The following is an 18,678-nucleotide window of genomic DNA, read 5'->3' on the forward strand; positions in this document are numbered from 1 at the left end:
AATGTCATCCTCTGTGTTTGACATTGTTGACACTTACTCCTAGTTTTGTGTCATCCGTGAATTTAGATATATTAACTTTGATGTCCTCATCTCTATCGTTGATGTAGATGGTAAATAGCTGAGGCCCAAGGACTGATCCTTGTGGCACTCCACTAGTCACATCCCTCCAATCTGAAAAGGACCCGTTTATCCCTACTCTTTGTTTCCTTCCCGTTAACCATTCCCCAATCCACGTTAATATGCTCCCCCCAATTCCGTGGGCCCTTATCCTTTGGACTAACCTTTTATGCGGCACATTATCGAATGCCTTCTGGAAGTCCAAATAGACCACATCCACTGATTCCCCCTTATCGAGTTTACTCGAAATATCCTCAAAAAACTCTATGAGATTTGTCAAACATGACTTCCCTTTTGTAAAGCCACGTTGACTCGGCCTAATTATATTGTGCCCTAAATACCGCACTACCACATCCTTAATCAATGATTCTAAAATGTTTCCCATCACTGATGTGAGACGAACTGCCTATAGTTCCCCATCTTTTCCTTTCCACCTTTTTTAAATAGTGGTGTGACATTTGCGATCTTCCAATCCATGGGGACTGTTCCAGAATCCAAGGAATTTTGGAAGATCAGACACAAGGCCTCCACTATCTCATAAGCTCCTCTCTTAAAACCCTGGGATGTAAGCCATCCGGACCAGGGATTTGTCACTTTTTAGTGCTAACAGTTTCCCAGCACCAATTCTCTACTAATGAAAATTTCCCTAAGTTGCTCCCTGTCCTTATCCCTTTGGTGCATCTCTATTGTTGGTAGACTTGTTGTGTCTTCTCGGGTGAAGACAGATGCAAAGTACCCATTTAGGGACTCTGCCATGTCCTTATCCCCCATTACAACTTCTCCCGTCTCTGACTGAAGTGGACCTACATTTACCCTCAATAGCCTATTCCTCTTAATGTATTTGTAAAACCTTTTACAATCAGACTTAGTGTTCCCAGCGAGCTTACCCTCATACTCCTTTTTCTCACTCTTAATGAGTTTTTTAGTTTTATTTTGCTGGTTTCTAAAACTCTCCCAATCTTCAGATTTGCTGCTTTTCTTGGCAGTTTTATAAGCCTTTTCTTTTAATTTGACGCTTTCCCTACTGCTCTGGTTACCCACAGATGAATTGCTTTCCCTGTGACACTTTACAATGTCTCCTGTGAAGCGCTTTGAGATGTTTGAACGATGTGATGAGGCTCTGTATCTAATGCCAGGATTATTATTATTATTATTATTATAATAAACACTGGTTGGTGATGGTTTAAATTGATGTGAGGAGGTGAGGTTTGTATTTTTGGGGTAAAAAAAAAGCACTCGTTGGAAATTTTCTACTCAAAATAATTCCATTTATTTTCGCCAGTTTTTTTCCCAGGAATTTTGGATTTACAACAACAACAGCACCAACAACAACAACAACAGCACATGACAGTTACACGGTGACTTTCACGTCAGGCGGACGTCCCAGGGTGCTGGACAGTGAGCTGGGGGCTGGGATCAGGAGGGTGGGTGGGGAGGGGGGCAGGAGGGTGACCGAAGGTGCGGTTGATTGAAGAGGAGGGTCTTAAAGGAGGCGAGGGAGGGCACGAGAGAGGGGCGAGGGAGGGGGCGAGGGAGGGGGCGAGGGAGGGGGCGAGGGAGGGGCGAGGGAGGGGGCGAGGGAGGGCACGAGAGAGGGGCGAGGGAGGGGCCGAGGGAGGGGGCGAGGGAGGGGGCGAGGGAGGGGCGAGGGAGGGGGTGAGGGAGGGGCGAGGGAGGGGGCGAGGGAGTGGGTGAGGGAGGGGGCGAGGGTGGGGGCAGAGAGGCTGATGGTGGGGTGGAGTAGGCCAGAGCACACTGAGCGGAGTTGACATGGGGGCAGCGAGGCCATGGAGGGGGGGCCATGAACGGGAGGATGAGGATTTTGACAGGAAGGGTTCGCTCAGCGGGTGTAGCCTCTGTCATCCCTTAATACCCCGACCGAACAAACATCTATCACAACAACAACAACAATAATATAATAATAATCACTTTCCGGGGCCAATAATCTCTTCAAAGTAAAAATAAATAAATAATAACAATAATAATTTGGTCACTCAAACCCCCGGCTGTTTGTGGGGACGTCGCTGGGGCGCAATTGGCTGCCGCGTTTCGCCCACAAAGCACACAGTCACTACACTTTACAATATATTCTGTGAAGCGCTTTGAGACGTCTCAATGACGCTATAATGCGCTGTATGAAATGCAAGGATTATTATTATGATATCAGTCTGATTTTCGCTCAGTAACGCAGTTGCAGTTATAGTCAGACTGATATAATAGCAATAACAATAATAATAACAATAATAATAATAATCAGGACGGGAAACCTCAGCTGTACATTACACCGTATTTAATTACGCCAAAAACAGCCAAATTACGATATATTAACATCGACAATAAAACGTATCTTAAATAAAAGAAAAAAAATCTTCATTTCGCAACCAGAAGAAACAAACTGCGGGAAACAAAAATGTAATTGGGGGCAGAGAATCCTCCCCCTCGGCTCCTGTTAACCCCACAGCCAAAGCACTGACTGTCTGACGGGGAGGGGGGTCCGAGCGGGAGAAGCAGCGGGAAGGCTCGGCCAGACAGCGCTCGCTCTCTCTCTCTCTCTCTCTCTCTCTCTCTCTCGATGGCTGAGCTGTGTTTAGTTGGTTAGACCCCAACAGTTACCCCACAACTCTGGGCTTCCCCAACCTGTGCCTAATACTCTCCGGAATTAGGTAAACAGGGGGCGTCCCTCCAGGGAGAGAGAGAGAGCGCATCCCATCCCGACACTCTCTCTCTGGGGTTCCCGGGTGTGGAGGGGATGTGGGGAATTCTCAGTCGGGTTTGGAGACTCTTAAGCCACAGTGACGGGTTTCCGTGTGTGTCAGACACCCGACCGGTCACAGTGACGGGTTTCCGTGTGTGTCAGACACCCGACCGGTCACGGTGACGGGTTTCCGTGTGTGTCAGACACCCGACCGGTCACGGTGACGGGTTTCCGTGTGTGTCAGACACCCGACCGGTCACGGTGACGGGTTTCCTTGCGTGTCAGATACCCGGCTGGTCATGGTGATAGGTTTCTGTGGGTGACAGACACCCGCTTGGCTAAGCAAAAATAATAATAACAATAATAATAATTATGAGGTATTGAGCAGCGATCGGTTGTAGAGCACTTGGTAGTAAGGATTGGGGTTTCCAATCTCCGAGGAGACCTCGAAGCCCGGCTTTCCCAGCGCAGAGGAGGAGGAGGAGGAGGAGGTGTTGGTGTTGGAACCGTAACCATTACTGTAGAGGAAGGTGGGCTTCAAATCCATCTTGTGCCCCTGCTCTGATGACATGAGGTTGGTGATCGAGAATGGGTGGTTGAAGCCATATTGAGCGTCCATCTTGAGGTCTCCGTGGAGCTCAGTCAGGTGGGGGGCCGGGGGGGGCTGGAGGAGCTGATGAACGACTGCCTGGTGTGAGGGGGACATCTCGTTCACGGTCCCGTCTGACCTCCGACATTCCATCTCACCCCCCACTCCTCTCTCCTCCGGCAAAGGTGAGGACCCCGACCTGCTGGACTCCCCCCCCTCCCCCTCCCCCTCCTCTTCCTCATCCTCCGAGCTGTGGGCGGGGGCTGTGCTCCCTGGCCCCGGGGTCGCCCTGGGGCCCAGCTTCTCCCTCTGGCACTTGAAGCGCTTCTGCCGCCGCAGGTAACAGCCGTTTTCGAACATGTTGCCAGAGTCGGGGTGAAGGGCCCAATAGGAACCTTTCCCCGGTTTGTCGGGGGCTCGAGGGACTTTGACGAAACAGTCGTTGAAGGAGAGCGAGTGACGGATGGAGTTTTGCCATCGCTGCTGGTTCTCCCTGTAATAGGGGAACAAGTCCATGATCCACTGGTAGATCTCGTTCAGGGTCAGCATCTTGCTGGCCGACTGCTGAATGGCCATGGTTATCAGCGAGATGTAGGAGTACGGGGGCTTGGCGTGGCTCAGAGACCGGCGGTAAGGCTTGGCCTCTTTGGGACAACTCAACGAGGGCGAGTTATAAACCCCCATCGGGCCCAAGGCTTGTCCCATTCCCTGGTAGGGGGGCAGAGAGTTCCCCACGTTGACCTGACCCCCCATCGGAGCCAAGTTCCCGTTGATGGACGTTTGCATGGACGAGAGACTGTTGCCCATTGGTCCCACCGGCCCGGTCAGGGCGGAGAGGGTTGAGGGGTTCAGGTTGGTGTAGGACATGTTGGGGGGAGGCTGAGGGGAGACGGGGTTCAGACTCACGTAGCTGTTCACTGGACTCATTGCCCCCACACTCCCGCCCATCCCGCTCACCACCGGGTAAAACTGTGGGAAAGAAAGAGGAAACGAGGACGTCACAGACAATCCACCACCAACAGCAACAACAACTTGTGTTTATTATAATAACAAGAACAATCCCGGGGTGTGACCCGGCGCCTCATCACGTCATTGAGACGTCTCAAAGCGCTTCACAGGATACGCTGTAAAGTGTAGTGACTGTTGCTTTCTTGTGGACGAAACGCAAGCCACCCATCGACGTCCCCACAAACAGCCGGGGGTTGAACAACCTATTTATTTAGTTATTATTTATTTATTTATTTATTGGTTTGTTTATAACTCTAATCGACTAACAAGCGGATTCCTACAAACAGGCGCGTGTGTGTGTGTGTGTGTGTGTGAGGTGGGGGGGGGGAGATTAAGGAAACTTGCCTAAGGTTTCGCCCTGACCCGGGTCCTCTGGCTTGCGAGGCGAGGGGTCTAACCCCTGAGCTACAGGGGCTGTGGGGTGCGAGGCGAGGGGTCTAACCCCTGAACTACAGGGGCTGTGGGGTGCGAGGCGAGGGGTCTAACCCCTGAGCTACAGGGGCTGTGGGGTGCGAGGGGTCTAACCCCTGAGCTACAGGGGCTGTGGGGTGGGGTGCGAGGGGTCTAACCCCTGAGCTACAGGGGCTGTGGGGTGGAGGGAGGGGTCTAACCCCTGAGCTACAGGGGCTGTGGGGTGGGGGGAGGGGTCTAACCCCTGAGCTACAGGGGCTGTGGGGTGCGAGGCGAGGGGTCTAACCCCTGAGCTACAGGGGCTGTGGGGTGGGGGCGAGGGGTCTAACCCCTGAGCTACAGGGGCTGTGGGGTGCGGGCGAGGGGTCTAACCCCTGAGCTACAGGGGCTGTGGGGTGGGGGTGAGGGGTCTAACCCCTGAGCTACAGGGGCTGTGGGGTGGGGGCGAGGGGTCTAACCCCTGAGCTACAGGGGCTGTGGGGTGGGGGCGAGGGGTCTAACCCCTGAGCTACAGGGGCTGTGGGGTGCGAGGGGTCTAACCCTGAGCTACAGGGGTGGGGGGCGAGGGGTCTAACCCCTGAGCTACAGGGGCTGTGGGGTGAGGGGTCTAACCCCTGAGCTACAGGGGCTGTGGGGTGGGGGCGAGGGGTCTAACCCCTGAGCTACAGGGGCTGTGGGGTGGGGGCGAGGGGTCTAACCCCTGAGCTACAGGGGCTGTGGGGTGGGGAGGAGGGGTCTAACCCCTGAGCTACAGGGGCTGTGGGGTGCGAGGGAGGGGTCTAACCCCTGAGCTACAGGGGCTGTGGGGTGCGAGGGGAGGGGTCTAACCCCTGAGCTACAGGGGCTGTGGGGTGAGGGGAGGGGTCTAACCCTGAGCTACAGGGGCTGTGGGGTGGGGGGCGAGGGGTCTAACCCCTGAGCTACAGGGGCTGTGGGGTGGGGGGCGAGGGGTCTAACCCCTGAGCTACAGGGGCTGTGGGGTGCGAGGGGAGGGGTCTAACCCCTGAGCTACAGGGACTCCACAGAATAGATAGCTTTTCGACTTGGACTGTGTGTCTTTGAGGTTGAGATATTAATCAAATATTTGCTGTATTAAAGTCAACACAGATTAGGGTGAGGGGTGTTTCACTGCGAAGTGCGATGAGGCTTCACTGAGCTGCGCTGTCCCACTGTGTATCTGTCACTAATAAAACATTTGTGATATGATTCAAACATCTGGTGCCAACCAATAAAAGGCAGTAAAGTCTCTGATACGCCGCGGATTGATCGTTAGCTGACAGAGGAAACTGTTTGCTCAATCGCCCTGTAGCGCGTCCCTGTAGCTCAGTGGTTAGAGGCCACGCTTCGCACGCCAAAGGACCTGGGTTCGATTCCCAGGCAGGACAGGGCAGGACGAAACCTTCCGCAAGTTTCTTTACTCCCCACCCCCCCCACCCCGCCCCGCGCCACCCCCACACACACACACACACACACACACGCCCCTGTTTACCAGCAGTGAGTAGGAAGGTGGTTGTTAGTCGATTGGTGGATCGCTTTCCGGGAGTAATAATCACTTCAAAAAAGATTATAATCTTTTCTAATAAGATTATAACTCAACCCGCGGCTGTTCGTGGGGGCGTCGCTGAGCGCGATCGGCTGCCATGTTTCGCCCACAAAACACACAGTCACTGCACTTTACAGTGTATCCCGTGAAGCGCTTTGAGACGTCTAAATGATGTGATCAGGCGCCGGGTCAGACCTCGGGATTATTATTATGTTGTGTAACGTCTCATCCAGTGTTTAATTCCCTTTGGGGTGAAGAAAACTTACTGATATCTGTCCTGAAATTTGCAATTATACAGCACACAGGGAGAAGAGAAGGGAGTCTCTCTCTCTCGCGCTCTCGCTCTCTCTCTCTCGCGCTCTCTCGCTCTCTCTCTCGCTCTCTCTCTCTCTCTCTCTCTCTCTCTCTCTCTCGCTCTCTCTCTCTCCCGGTGTCCTGGTCAACAATCCCAAAGATAAAACCTCTCGGTCTCTTCTCGGCTGTTTGCGGGGAGGTCTCTGTGCACAAATCAGCTGCCACATTCACCCACAAAACACATAAGAAACTCTAAAGACATTTGTTCTCGATGAGGCGCTGGATCGAGGGTGAGGATCATATCAATATAACTATATGGTTGGGAGTTGGGATTAGCAGTCAATTTCGAGGGCGCAATTGGCTTCTGCGCTTCACCCACAAAACACACAGTACAGTGTGTCCTGTGAAGCGCTTTAAGACGTCTCGACGACGTGATGAGGTCAAACACAGGGTTGTTATTTTCACTGTGAAATGTCTCAAAGAGTTCCACTGTAAAGTATAGTGACTGTGTGTTTTGCGGGCGACGTCCTCACAAACAGCCACGAGGCAAGTGATTTGTAATAATAATAATCCTGGCATTTGACCCGGCGCCTTATCACATTGCTGAGACGTCTCAAAGTGGTTCACAGGATTCACTGTAAAGTGTAGTGACTGTGTATTTTATGGGAAAAACGCAGCAGCCAATTGTGACCAGAGACAACCCCACAAACAGTCGTGGATTGAAGTGACCAAATTATTAAATTATTATTATTTTATTTTTTGAAAGGATTGTCACCCCCTATCGACTAACAACTGAGTACCGACTGACTGCTGGTAAACAGAGGTGACTGTGTGTGGGTTTGTGGGGAATAAGGAAACTTGCCTAAGGTTTCTCCCTGTCCTATCCCGCCCGGGAATCGAACCCGGGTCCTCTGGCTTGCGAGGCAAGGGGTCTAACCCCTGAGCTACAGGGGCTGTGGGGTGCGAGGCGAGGGGTCTAACCCCTGAGCTACAGGGGCTGTGGGGTGCGAGGGAGGGGTCTAACCCCTGAGCTACAGGGGCTGTGGGGTGCGAGGGGAGGGGTCTAACCCCTGAGCTACAGGGGCTGTGGGGTGGGGGCGAGGGGTCTAACCCCTGAGCTACAGGGGCTGTGGGGTGTGGGGGAGGGGTCTAACCCCTGAGCTACAGGGGCTGTGGGGTGCGAGGGAGGGGTCTAACCCCTGAGCTACAGGGGCTGTGGGGTGCGAGGCGAGGGGTCTAACCCCTGAGCTACAGGGGCTGTGGGGTGCGAGGCGAGGGGTCTAACCCCTGAGCTACAGGGGCTGTGGGGTGGGGGCGAGGGGTCTAACCCCTGAGCTACAGGGGCTGTGGGGTGGGGGCGAGGGTCTAACCCCTGAGCTACAGGGGCTGTGGGGTGCGAGGCGAGGGGTCTAACCCCTGAGCTACAGGAACTCCATGTATTTTATGTATTTAAATTGAGAGAGTGTTAAATCACTGGTTGGAGTGAACTGTGAATAGATTCCTTTCGGGAACAGAAAGCTCACACACAGCCCTCATTCACCGCTCTTCCCTCCTCTCTCTCTCTCTCTCTCTGTCTCTCTCTCTCTCTGTCCCGAACCCTCGCAATATAAGCTCGCTCGCTCGCTTGCTCGCTCTCTAACTTGTTCGCTTGCCCGGTGCTCACTCACCTCCGAACCATCGGAATAAAAGTTGCTCCATTCGGACATCTCGTGTGATTCCATTTTCACCAATCTCAACATGACGTTGGGGGGGGAAACAGGAGGGGGCTGACACCCAGAGAACGCACTCCCAGATCCCAACTGCGATGTGGAGGGCGAGGACTTGGGGCTGGAACTGGGCTTGGGGCAAAGGCGTACTCCTAGGATAACTTGGGATCAATCCTAACGCCAAACACAACCACCACCTCGTTCTCTCTCTCTCTCTGTGTGACAACAGCAACCCAAGTTGGGGGAAGTGGGTAGGTTGGGAGACAGAAGAGGGGAGGGGAGGAGGGGGAGATGAGAGAGAGGAAAAATAAGGGGTTGAGTGGAGGCGCGAATCAATGGGAATCCAGGAAACCTGGGAGCATCCCGAATATAAAGACCGCACGGTGTGAGGCAAGTCCCAGATGTGTTCAGTTGCCTTATATTTTCCTGCAACCTTCTCTCTCTCCGTCTTGCTCTCTCTCTCTTGCTCTCTCTATCGCTCTCTCGCTCTGTCTCTCCCTCTCTGCTCCACCAGCTCTGGACTGAGGGGAGTGCCAGTGATATTAATGTGACAGCCCAACTGTTAGGAAATCACTGATTAACCCAACTCCCAGGTTAAGTGCCAAGGAAATGGATGAAAGTTCCTACATTGAAACCCTACTGTTTGGACACCAAAGCACCGAGATAGCTCTGTCGCCCTCCAGTGGCCGCTGTGCTGAGCGCCTCTGTGCTGGACACGTTTTCCTCTCATTATTAATAATCATAATAATCCCGGCATTTGACGCAGCGTCTTATCACGTCGTCAAGATAATAAGTGTCTGCAACATCCGACTGAACAGCTTTGAGGTGACTGATGAAGCAGATGTAATAATAACCCTTGAATTTCGCCCACAAAAGGTACAGTCACTCCACTTTATACTATCTCCTGTGAAAGACTTTGAGACATCTCAATGACATGATAAGGCGCTGGGCCGAATGCCAGGATTATTATAGTAAATTATGACAATATCGCTGGCATTTCCATAAAAATCTGACATCGACAGCGAAATGGCAGAAATATTAAATAAAGACTTTGCCTCAGCGTTCGCCAGAGAGAGGGCACAACAGGAGAAAAAGAGATCGAAAATAATATAAATACATTTGTGACGCAAAGGGGAGATAATCAAAAAGCTAACAAAACTCAGAGAGGATCAAACCCCTGGTCCAGATGGATTGCATCCACATATATTAAAAGAATGGAGGGAAGAGATAGCAGAGGTCAGTGCACATATTTATAATAACATATTTATATATTACACATATATAATAACTCATTAGAAAAGGCAGTAGTGCCAGAGGACTGGAGGATAGCTAATGCTATACCTATAGTTAAAAATGGAGATAGAACAAGTCCAGTGAACTATAGACCTGTCAGCTTGACATCGGGGGTAGGAACGATAATGGAATCCTTACTGAAGGAGGTGATAGAAAAACATCTGGAAACGGAAAACATAATAAAGAATAGTCAGCACGGATTTCAAACAGGACGGTCAGGCTCGACCGACCTCAGTGAATTCTTTAAAGGGGAAACAGACAGAGTAGACGAGGGGGAATGCGGTGGATGTAATATATTTAGATTTCCAAAAGGTGTTCGATAAGGTCCCACGTAACAGATTAATGGATAAGGTCGGAGCGTGTGGAGTCCGGGGAAAGCAGCAGAATGGATAGCAAACTGCTGCAAAACAGCAAACAGAGAGTGGGGGAGAGGGCTCAGACTGGCGGGGGGTGGGATGGGGGCAGGGGAAGGGCAGTGGTGCGCCACGAGGATCAGTACTGGGACCCACTGTTGTTCACAATGTACATTAATGATTTGGACTCGGGAATCAGGTGGACAATTTCAAAATCTGCGGACGACACCAAATTGGGGGAACAGTTAATCCAGAGGAGGACTGCAACACCTCACAGCAAGACATCAACGACCTCGCTGAGGGGGCATTTAAATGACAAATGCATTTCAATGTAGAAAAGTGTGAGGTGGGACCTTTTGGTAGAAGGAATAAGGAAGTCACATACATCCTGGAAAATAAAACCCTAAATGGGGTAGAGGAGCAAACGGATCGAGGGCTACACATACACAACTCACTAACAGCAGCAACACAGGTTACTGTGGCAAACCAGATATTGGGGTTAATGCCGAGAGAGATAGAAATGAAAAGCAGGAAGTTTTGGTAAACCTCTATAGACTTGTGGAGTCCTGTAGCTCAGTGGTTAGAGCACTCACTTTGCAAGTGAGAGACCTGAGTTCAATTCCAGGCAGAGGGTGAAACCTTGGGCAAGTTTCCTTACTCCACACAGAGCCTAATAATAATCCTCCAAAACCAAAAACAATAATAAATTGGTCATTTTCAATCTACGACTGTTTGTGGGACATTGCTGTGCGCAATTGGCTGCCGCGTTCGCCCACAAATATACAGTCAATTCACTTTACAGTGTGTTCTGTGAAGCGCTTTGGGATGTCCTCCCGACGTGAAAAGCGCTATATCAAATGCGAGGATTATTAAAGGAGATTCCCGAGGATGTTCCCAGAACTGAGAGGTTATACCTATCAGGAAAGGCTGAACATACTCGGGACTCTTTTCTCTTGGAAAGAGGAAGGTAAAGGGTGACCCAATGGAGGTCTTTAAAATGATGAAAGGTTTGGATAGGGTCGACATAGGGAAGATGTTTGCACTGGTGGGGGAGAAGAAAACCATCAATATAGTCCCAAACAGATCAAATAGGGAAGTTAGAAGAAATTTCTTCCCACAGAGAGCAGTGGGAATGTGGAACGTGCTCCACAAGGAGCTGCTGAGGCAAACAGCACAGATGTAATTAAGGGGAAGCTGGAGAGGTACATGAGGGAGAAAGGAATAGAAGGTTATGCTGATGGGCTCAGTTGAGGAAGGGCAGTTGGTGCTCATATGGAGCATAAACACCGCCAGAGACCAGTTGGGCCGAATGGCCTCTCTCTGTGCTGTACATTCTAATGGATTCTAATGTATTTCACCCACTTTTAGTGTTTCATCTTATTATTAATCCAGAAATGCCTTATCACAAAATCGAGACGTCCCAAAGTGCATTATATAGGATACACTGTAAAGTGTAGTGACTGTGTGTTTTGTGGGCGAAACGCAGCAGCCAATTGCGCCCCAAGCGACGTCCCCACAAACAGCCGTGGATTTAGTGATCACATTTTTTTGGGGATGAATTTTTATCTCCGAGAAAGTGATCGACTACATGCGGGTTCCTACTGACTGCAGGTAAACAGAGGCGTGTGTGTGGGGGTGGGGGGAGAGTAAGGAAACTCGCCAAAGGTTTTGCCCTGACCTGACCCGCCCGGGAATCAAACCCGGGTCTTCTCTCGGGCTTGCGAGGCGAGGGGTCTGATCCCTGAGCTCCAGGGACTGCACAGGACAAATGCCAGGATCGTTAATACTTTTACTAATCTTCGGTGACAAATTAAGTCAATGTATCAGGAATTATCGCTGTAAGTGCCAGCGCGAGCCCAGAGCACGTGCAGTGAGACTGGAAAGTCAGGATCTTTAGGTGACAAACCTGTTGAGAATTTCGGTGATAATCTTTCTCAACAGACACAGACTCATTCGATGTCTCTCTCTCTCTCTCTCTCACTTTGCCTTCAATGACATGTTTAGCATATGACCTCACACCCAGAAAGTATGTGGGAATCATTTATAATAATATATAATAATAATATATAAATCGCACGTAGCATTTGATAAAGCGCTTCACAGGGAGTCGCTGCAAAGTGTAGTAATTGTTTGTTTTGCGGACAAAACCTACTTGGCGGGTTCCTACCTCCTGCCGCCAAACAGAGGTGTGTCTGTGTGAGAGTGTGAGAGTTTGGGGAGAAAGGAAACTTCTCTAAGGTTTTACCTTAGACCTGACCCACCCAGGAACCAAAACCAGGGCCCTCTGGCTTGCGAGACGAGGGCTGTAACCCCTGAGCAACACGAACTCCAACTTGATGTCAAGTTGACGTTGGGGGAGTGACGGGGTGGGGAGTGATGGGGGGGGGGGGGGGCGGAGTGATGGGGGGAGTGACGGGGGGGAATGACGGGGGGAGAGTGATGGGGGGGAGTGATGGGGGAATGATGGGGGGTAGTGATGTGGGGGAGTGACGGGGGGGGAGTGATGGGGAGGAGTGATGGGGGGGAATGACGTGGGGGAGAGAAGAAGACAGACCCCACTCAGGGAGTGAAGGACAATTTCAAAGCAGACCTGAGCAGAGCAGGAGGGCATTTGAAGTGTGAGGAACTCGATTTCACTCCCTGGTGTGAGCGTATGTGTGGTGTGTGTGAGTGTGTGCGTGTGTGTGAGAGTGTGTATGTGTGAGTGTGTGAGTGTGTGTCTGTGTGTGTGTGTGTGTGTCTGTGTGAGTGTGTGTGTGAGTGTGTGAGTGTGGTGTGTGAGTGTGTGTGTGTGAGAGAGAGTGTGTGAGTATGTGAGAGTGTGTGAGTGTGTGAGAGTGTGTGTATGTGTGAGTGTGTGTGTGTGAGTGTGTGTATGTGTGAGTGTGTGTGAGAGTGTGTGAGAGTGTGTGTGTGAGTTTGTGTGTGAGTGTGTGTGAGAGTGTGTGTGTGTGAGAGAGTGTGTGAGTGTGTGAGAGTGGTGTGTATGTGTGAGTGTGTGTGAGAGTGTGTGTGTGTTTGTGTGTGTGTGAGTGGTATATGTCAGAAAATCGAGTCTCTGTTTGCAACCAATTACCGACTGAATGAATAAGGTTCGATCTCAACATATATCGCGTTGGTTGAATACATGAATTTATTGTCTGAATCCAGTAATGCTCTATTACATAGCAATTATGAGTACACATATGGGGCATAAAAGATATGAAATAGGAAACCACACAATAATATAAAAAGACTACACAACTAAAACTAACTATTCGGAGCAGAGCAGCACTACCGGACTTCGCTGATTCAGGACTTTGTTGATTCAGCACTTTGTCTTTTCTGCAACAAGTCTTTAGATCAGCACTTTGTTTCCAGCTCTCGGTCTTCTCTGCTCCACACTGTCACCTTCCTTTATTCTTCTCTGTCCTTCCGTTTCAAGTCAAGAAGTCTCAGCCGTCTTCCTCTGGAGTTAACTAACTTTAATCCTATTGCACTGCGATCTTTATACACCATTGTAGCCGATCACGGTATACACCACAGTGTCCAGTGTCACCTGCGCACATGGTCAGTGCATGTCTTTCTCATTCATTCCCCACTGTGTGGAGTGTGGAGTCCTGTAGCTCAGTGGTTAGAGCACTCGCTTTGCAAGTGAGACCTGAGTTCAATTCCAGGCAGAGGGCGAAACCTCGGGCAAGTTTCCTTACTCCACACAGAGCCTAATAATAATCCTCCAAAACCAAAACCAATAATAAATTGGTCATTTTCAATCCCCGACTGTTTGTGGGACATTGCTGTGCGCAATTGGCTGCCGCGTTCGCCCACAAATACACAGTCAATTCACTTTACAGTGTGTTCTGTGAAGCGCTTTGGGACGTCCTCTCCCGACGTGAAAAGCGCTATATCAAATGCGAGAATTATTATTATCATTATCACTGTCCGGTCTTAAAGGTCAAATAAAGATACAGTCACGTACTCAGGTCAATCAACCCTCTGGCTTGGGGCCATCCGGACTGAGTCTCCACATCTGAGACTCAGTGTCTCGGATGTCACTATTACCGACAAGGCCATCTCTGACCACTACTTCATCTCCTTCACCTCCTTCACCTCCTCCACCCCCCTCCCCACCTCCACCAGACCCACCATCGTGGAAGAAGTTACCCCCACAATCCCTAACCGATGCCTTGGAGTCCTCTGAACTCCTCTCCCTCTGGCCTTCAACCCTCACCGACCCCTCTTCTCCTCTCTCCCTCCTCCACAATACCCTCTCCTCCACACTCGATACTCTTGCCCCCATCACTTCCCGCACTGTCTCCTACTCCCGCTCCTCCCCCTGGTACACCACCCACCTCCGCTCACTGAAAAGCCAGGTGCGGGCTGCTGAACGCACCTGTGTCAAATCTGGCCTAACGGTCCACCGACAAATCTGGCTGGACCTCCTCAAAATTTACCGCTCCACTCTAGCCTCGGCCAAGTCGTCCTTCTACTCCAGGATAATCCTGGAGGCGAAGAACAACCCCAGGCTACTGTTTTCCACCACAACCCGACTCCTCCGTCCCCCCCGCCACCCCGCGCAGGTCATCTCCTCCAACCTTCACTGCGAGGAGATGCTGGATTTCCTTGAATCCAAGATCAAGGGAATCCGCTCCGCGGTCACTTCCCCTCCAACTTCCACCCACCACCCACCCCTTCCCTCCCACACTCCGACTCCTACCCATCCTCCCCTACACACCTTCGTACCCGTTTCCCCACCCTCTGTCACTGAACTCATCCTATCCCTAAAACCAACCACCTGCTCCCTTGACCCCATCCCCACTCCACTCCTTATCTCCCAGCTCCACTTTCTTGCCCCACATATCACTGACATCATCAACCTGTCCCTCTCCTCTGGCTCTGTCCCCATTCCATTAAAAACTGCCATCATCACGCCCACCCTGAAAAAACCCTCCCTTGATGCGTCGCAGCTATCAAGCTACCGGCCCATCTCCAACCTCCCCTTTCTCTCCAAGGTCTTGGAAAGAGTTGTCGCCTCCCAACTGCGCTCTTTCCTTTCCACCCATTCTCTTTTCGAACCCCTTCAGTCAGGTTTCCGTGCTGCCCATAGCACAGAAACTGCCCTGGTCAAGGTCACCAATGATATCCTGACCATCTGTGACCAGGGCTCCCTCTGTCTCCTCGTCCTCCTCGACCTATCGGCAGCATTCGATACGGTCGACCACGCTATCCTACTCCACCGCTTGTCCTCCCACCTCAACCTTCAAGGCACTGTCCTTGAATGGTTTAGGTCGTACCTTTCTCACCGTCTTCACTTTGTCTCGACGAATGGCTTCTCCTCCACCCCCCGTACTGTCTCATGTGGTGTCCCTCAGGGCTCTGTCCTCGGTCCCCTCCTCTTCACCCTCTATATGCTCCCCCTCGGTGACATCATCCGCAGACATGGAGTTAACTTCCACATGTATGCGGATGACACCCAACTCTACCTTTCCTCCTCTACTCTCAACTCCACGACCACCGATGTCCTGACAGCTGCCTGTCCGACATCGAGTCCTGGACGAGAGACAACTTTCTTCAGCTCAACGTGCGAAAAACCGAGGCCCTCCTGATTGGCTCACGTCAGCGCCTCCGCACCTCAGGCGCTGACACCATCAGCATCCAAGGCTGCACTCTCCACCTCTCAAAGCCAGTCAGGAACCTCGGCGTTTTGTTCGACCCTGAGCTGTCCTTTCTCCCTCACATCCGCACCACAACTGGCACCGCCTTCCATCACCTCCGGAACATCGCCAGACTACGGCACTACCTCACCCCTCACGCTGCTGAAACCCTGGTTCACGCCTTTGTCACCTCAAGGCTGGACTATGGGAACTCTCTCCTCGCCGGCCTTCCCGCCACCTCCCTCCACAAGCTGCAGGTCATTCAGAACTCTGCAGCTCGTGTACTGTCCCGCACCAGGCTTCGCGACCACATCACTCCCACCCTCGCTCGCCTCCACTGGCTCCCCATCCCCCAGAGGATTGATTTCAAGATCCTCATCCTCACCTACAAGGCCATTCACGGCCTTGCTCCCTCCTACCTCTCCAACCTACTATCCCCCTACCTACCTGCCCGTACCCTCCGTTCCTCTGGCTCCGGTCTGCTCCACGTCCCCCGCCCCAACCGCCCTACCATCGGTGGTCGGGCCTTCAGCCTCTCAGCCCCAGGCTCTGGAACTCCATCCCCCAGTGCCTTCGCCGCTTCCTCCCTTTCCTCCTTCAAGGCCGGTCTCAAAACCTTTCTCTTTGACCGTGCCTTCAGCTCCCCTCTCGACTCTCTTCCCCCTCCTCGCTCCCTCCCTTCCCTCCCCTCACCCTGACCATTTCCCCCTCCTCGCTCCCTCCCTTCCCTCCCCTCACCCTGACCATTTCCCCCCAATGCTCGGGTCATGACCCAACTGTGCAGCGCCTTGGGACGTCCTCCTGACGTGAAAGGCGCTTTATAAATGGAATCTTGTTGTTGTTGTTGTTGTTGTTGAGGTCTTCCCTTTGTCCGGTCTAAGATAGAAGATGGATCGGTTTAGGGCTGTATCTGGTGCTTTTCGTTTTGTTGTGTGGGATGTTAGTACATTCCTTTTAAGTAACTGGTTATTTTTTATCGGACTCCCAGGATGGTACCGAGGTCCTCCAGTTTAAACAACTTGCTCATTAGTTGCTATTCTTGAGGGTTGCCTTCTGTCGCTCGGCCCTGTCAGAATCCAGCGATTTATGGCTAAGTCGAGATCCTGTGTCGACCGATACCTTGGACCGTTCCCTCTGTGTCTTGTTGTCAGTTACTGTTTAGGGCTGAGGCCCGGCCTTTTCCCAAAGCTGTCTTGTTATTCTTTCAAAAACAGAGAAAGACAGATGTGTCCTATCCCATGACAGTCAGTACTTTCTCCATTCTACATTTGTTTAATATTCATCATTATTATGCTACAACTTCTTTAATCTAACAGCAGGGCAGGAAGGCTTTTAAAGTGTGTGGAACTCGATTTCACCCCCTGGTAACATAACATAACATAACATAACATAACATAACATAACATAACATAACATAACATAACATAACGTAACGTAACGTAACATAACATGTAGGGGCAGGAGTCGGCCATTCGGCCCTTCGAGCCTCTGCCCCGCCCTATTCATTCATGGCTGATCTTCTAATCCAACTCCAGCTAATAACCTGACGCTGCCTTATCCCCATAATCCCTTAATCCCTTTGGCAATAAGACATCTATCTCTCTCAGTCTTGAATATGTTCAAGGACTGAGCGTCAACAGCCCTTTGGGGTAGTGAGTTCCATACATTCACTGCCCTTTGAGTGAAGTCCATCCTTCCCAAAATAAGGAACCAAAACTGCCCACAGTATTCCAGGTGTGGTCTCACAGGGCCCTATACAGTTGCAGTGAGACTTCCCGACTCTTATACTCTAATCCTTTCATAATGAACTCTAACGTACCGTTCCCCTTCCTAATCGCTGTTGCACCTGCAGAATAACTTCCTGTGACTGGTGTACAAGGACACCCCGAGTCCCTCTGGACGCCAACACATTCCAATCTCTCCCCTTCTAAAAAATAATCCGCTTACACTGTTTTTGCTCCCGAGGCGGATGACTTCGCACTTCCCTACATTATAGTTCAACTGCCACCCACCGGCCCAGTCACCTATCTATGTCGCGCTGCATTTTTTTAATGTCATCCTCTGGTGTGAGTTTATATGTGGTGTGTGTGTATGAGTGTGTGACAGAGTGTGTGTGTGTGTGAGTGTGTGACAGAGTGCGTGCGTGTGAGTGTGTGGTGTGTGTGTGGTGTGTGAGTGTGTGTGTGAGTGTGTGGTGTGTGAGAGTGTGTGTGTGGTGTGTGAGTGTGTGTGAGAATGTGTGTGTGTGTATGTGTGAGTGTGTGTGAGAATGTGTGTGTGTGTATGTGTGAGTGTGTGTGTGTGAGTGCGTGTGTGCATGTGAGTGTGTGTGGTGTGTGAGTGTGTGTGAGAATGTGTGTGTGTGTGTGTATGTGTGAGTGTGTGTGAGAGTGTGTGAGTGGTATGTGTGTGAATGGATTAGGACAGAAAAGTGACCGAGACAAACAGTTACTGGGATATAATTTATTGGTGAGAGATTACAGGAAGGAAATGGCCTCACAGCACAGTTACACACTTCGAGATACACACATCAACAACATCGTAAAGATGTTATACGTCAAATGTATTCACACATAAAACCATAGAACCTCACAATGCAGAAAGAGGCCATTCGGCCCATCGTGTCTGTGCCGGCTCTTTGAAAGAACCACCAACTAATCCCCATTCCCCCGGTTCTTACCCCAACTGGTCCCCACTCCCCCACTCTTACCCCAACTAGTCCAATCATCCGGCAAACAGTCGTGGATTGAGGGACCAAATGATTATTATGTTGAGGTTTATAATCTCTCTTATACTAACTGACAATAAAGGATATGAATAAACCACATACAGGAACCATAATCCAAATGATTATTGTCCCATTGGTCAAGAAACAAATGTGTCCAGTTCTCACTGTAGGCAAATAAACACAGATTCTTTTGTGATATTTTGCCAAATTTCTATATCAGTGACTAAGATTTTCACAGCAAAATTTCCATTTGTTCGGCTGACGACTCAGCATTTGTGTTTGTGCATTGTTTTGGATGAAATGTGTCA

The 18,678-nt window shown here is 50.9% G+C and overlaps 1 protein-coding gene across 1 annotated transcript; it reads right to left on the bottom strand.

Annotated features, from left to right (window-relative positions):
- Positions 1-3,093: 3,093 nt before the first annotated feature.
- Positions 3,094-8,845, bottom strand: LOC103173537 (forkhead box protein A2-like). Its single transcript, XM_042346252.1, has 2 exons — positions 8,325-8,845; positions 3,094-4,370 (listed from the first exon to the last, which is right to left on the bottom strand). Exons 1-2 carry the CDS (start codon positions 8,394-8,396, stop codon positions 3,183-3,185), a joined length of 1,260 nt encoding a protein of 419 aa, XP_042202186.1. The 5' UTR covers positions 8,397-8,845; the 3' UTR covers positions 3,094-3,182.
- Between the last annotated feature and the right edge of the window lie 9,833 nt (positions 8,846-18,678).

Source organism: Callorhinchus milii, unplaced genomic scaffold (genome assembly GCF_018977255.1).
Source record: "Callorhinchus milii isolate IMCB2004 unplaced genomic scaffold, IMCB_Cmil_1.0 Scaffold487, whole genome shotgun sequence".
In the NCBI taxonomy this organism is placed as follows: Eukaryota; Metazoa; Chordata; class Chondrichthyes; order Chimaeriformes; family Callorhinchidae; genus Callorhinchus; species Callorhinchus milii.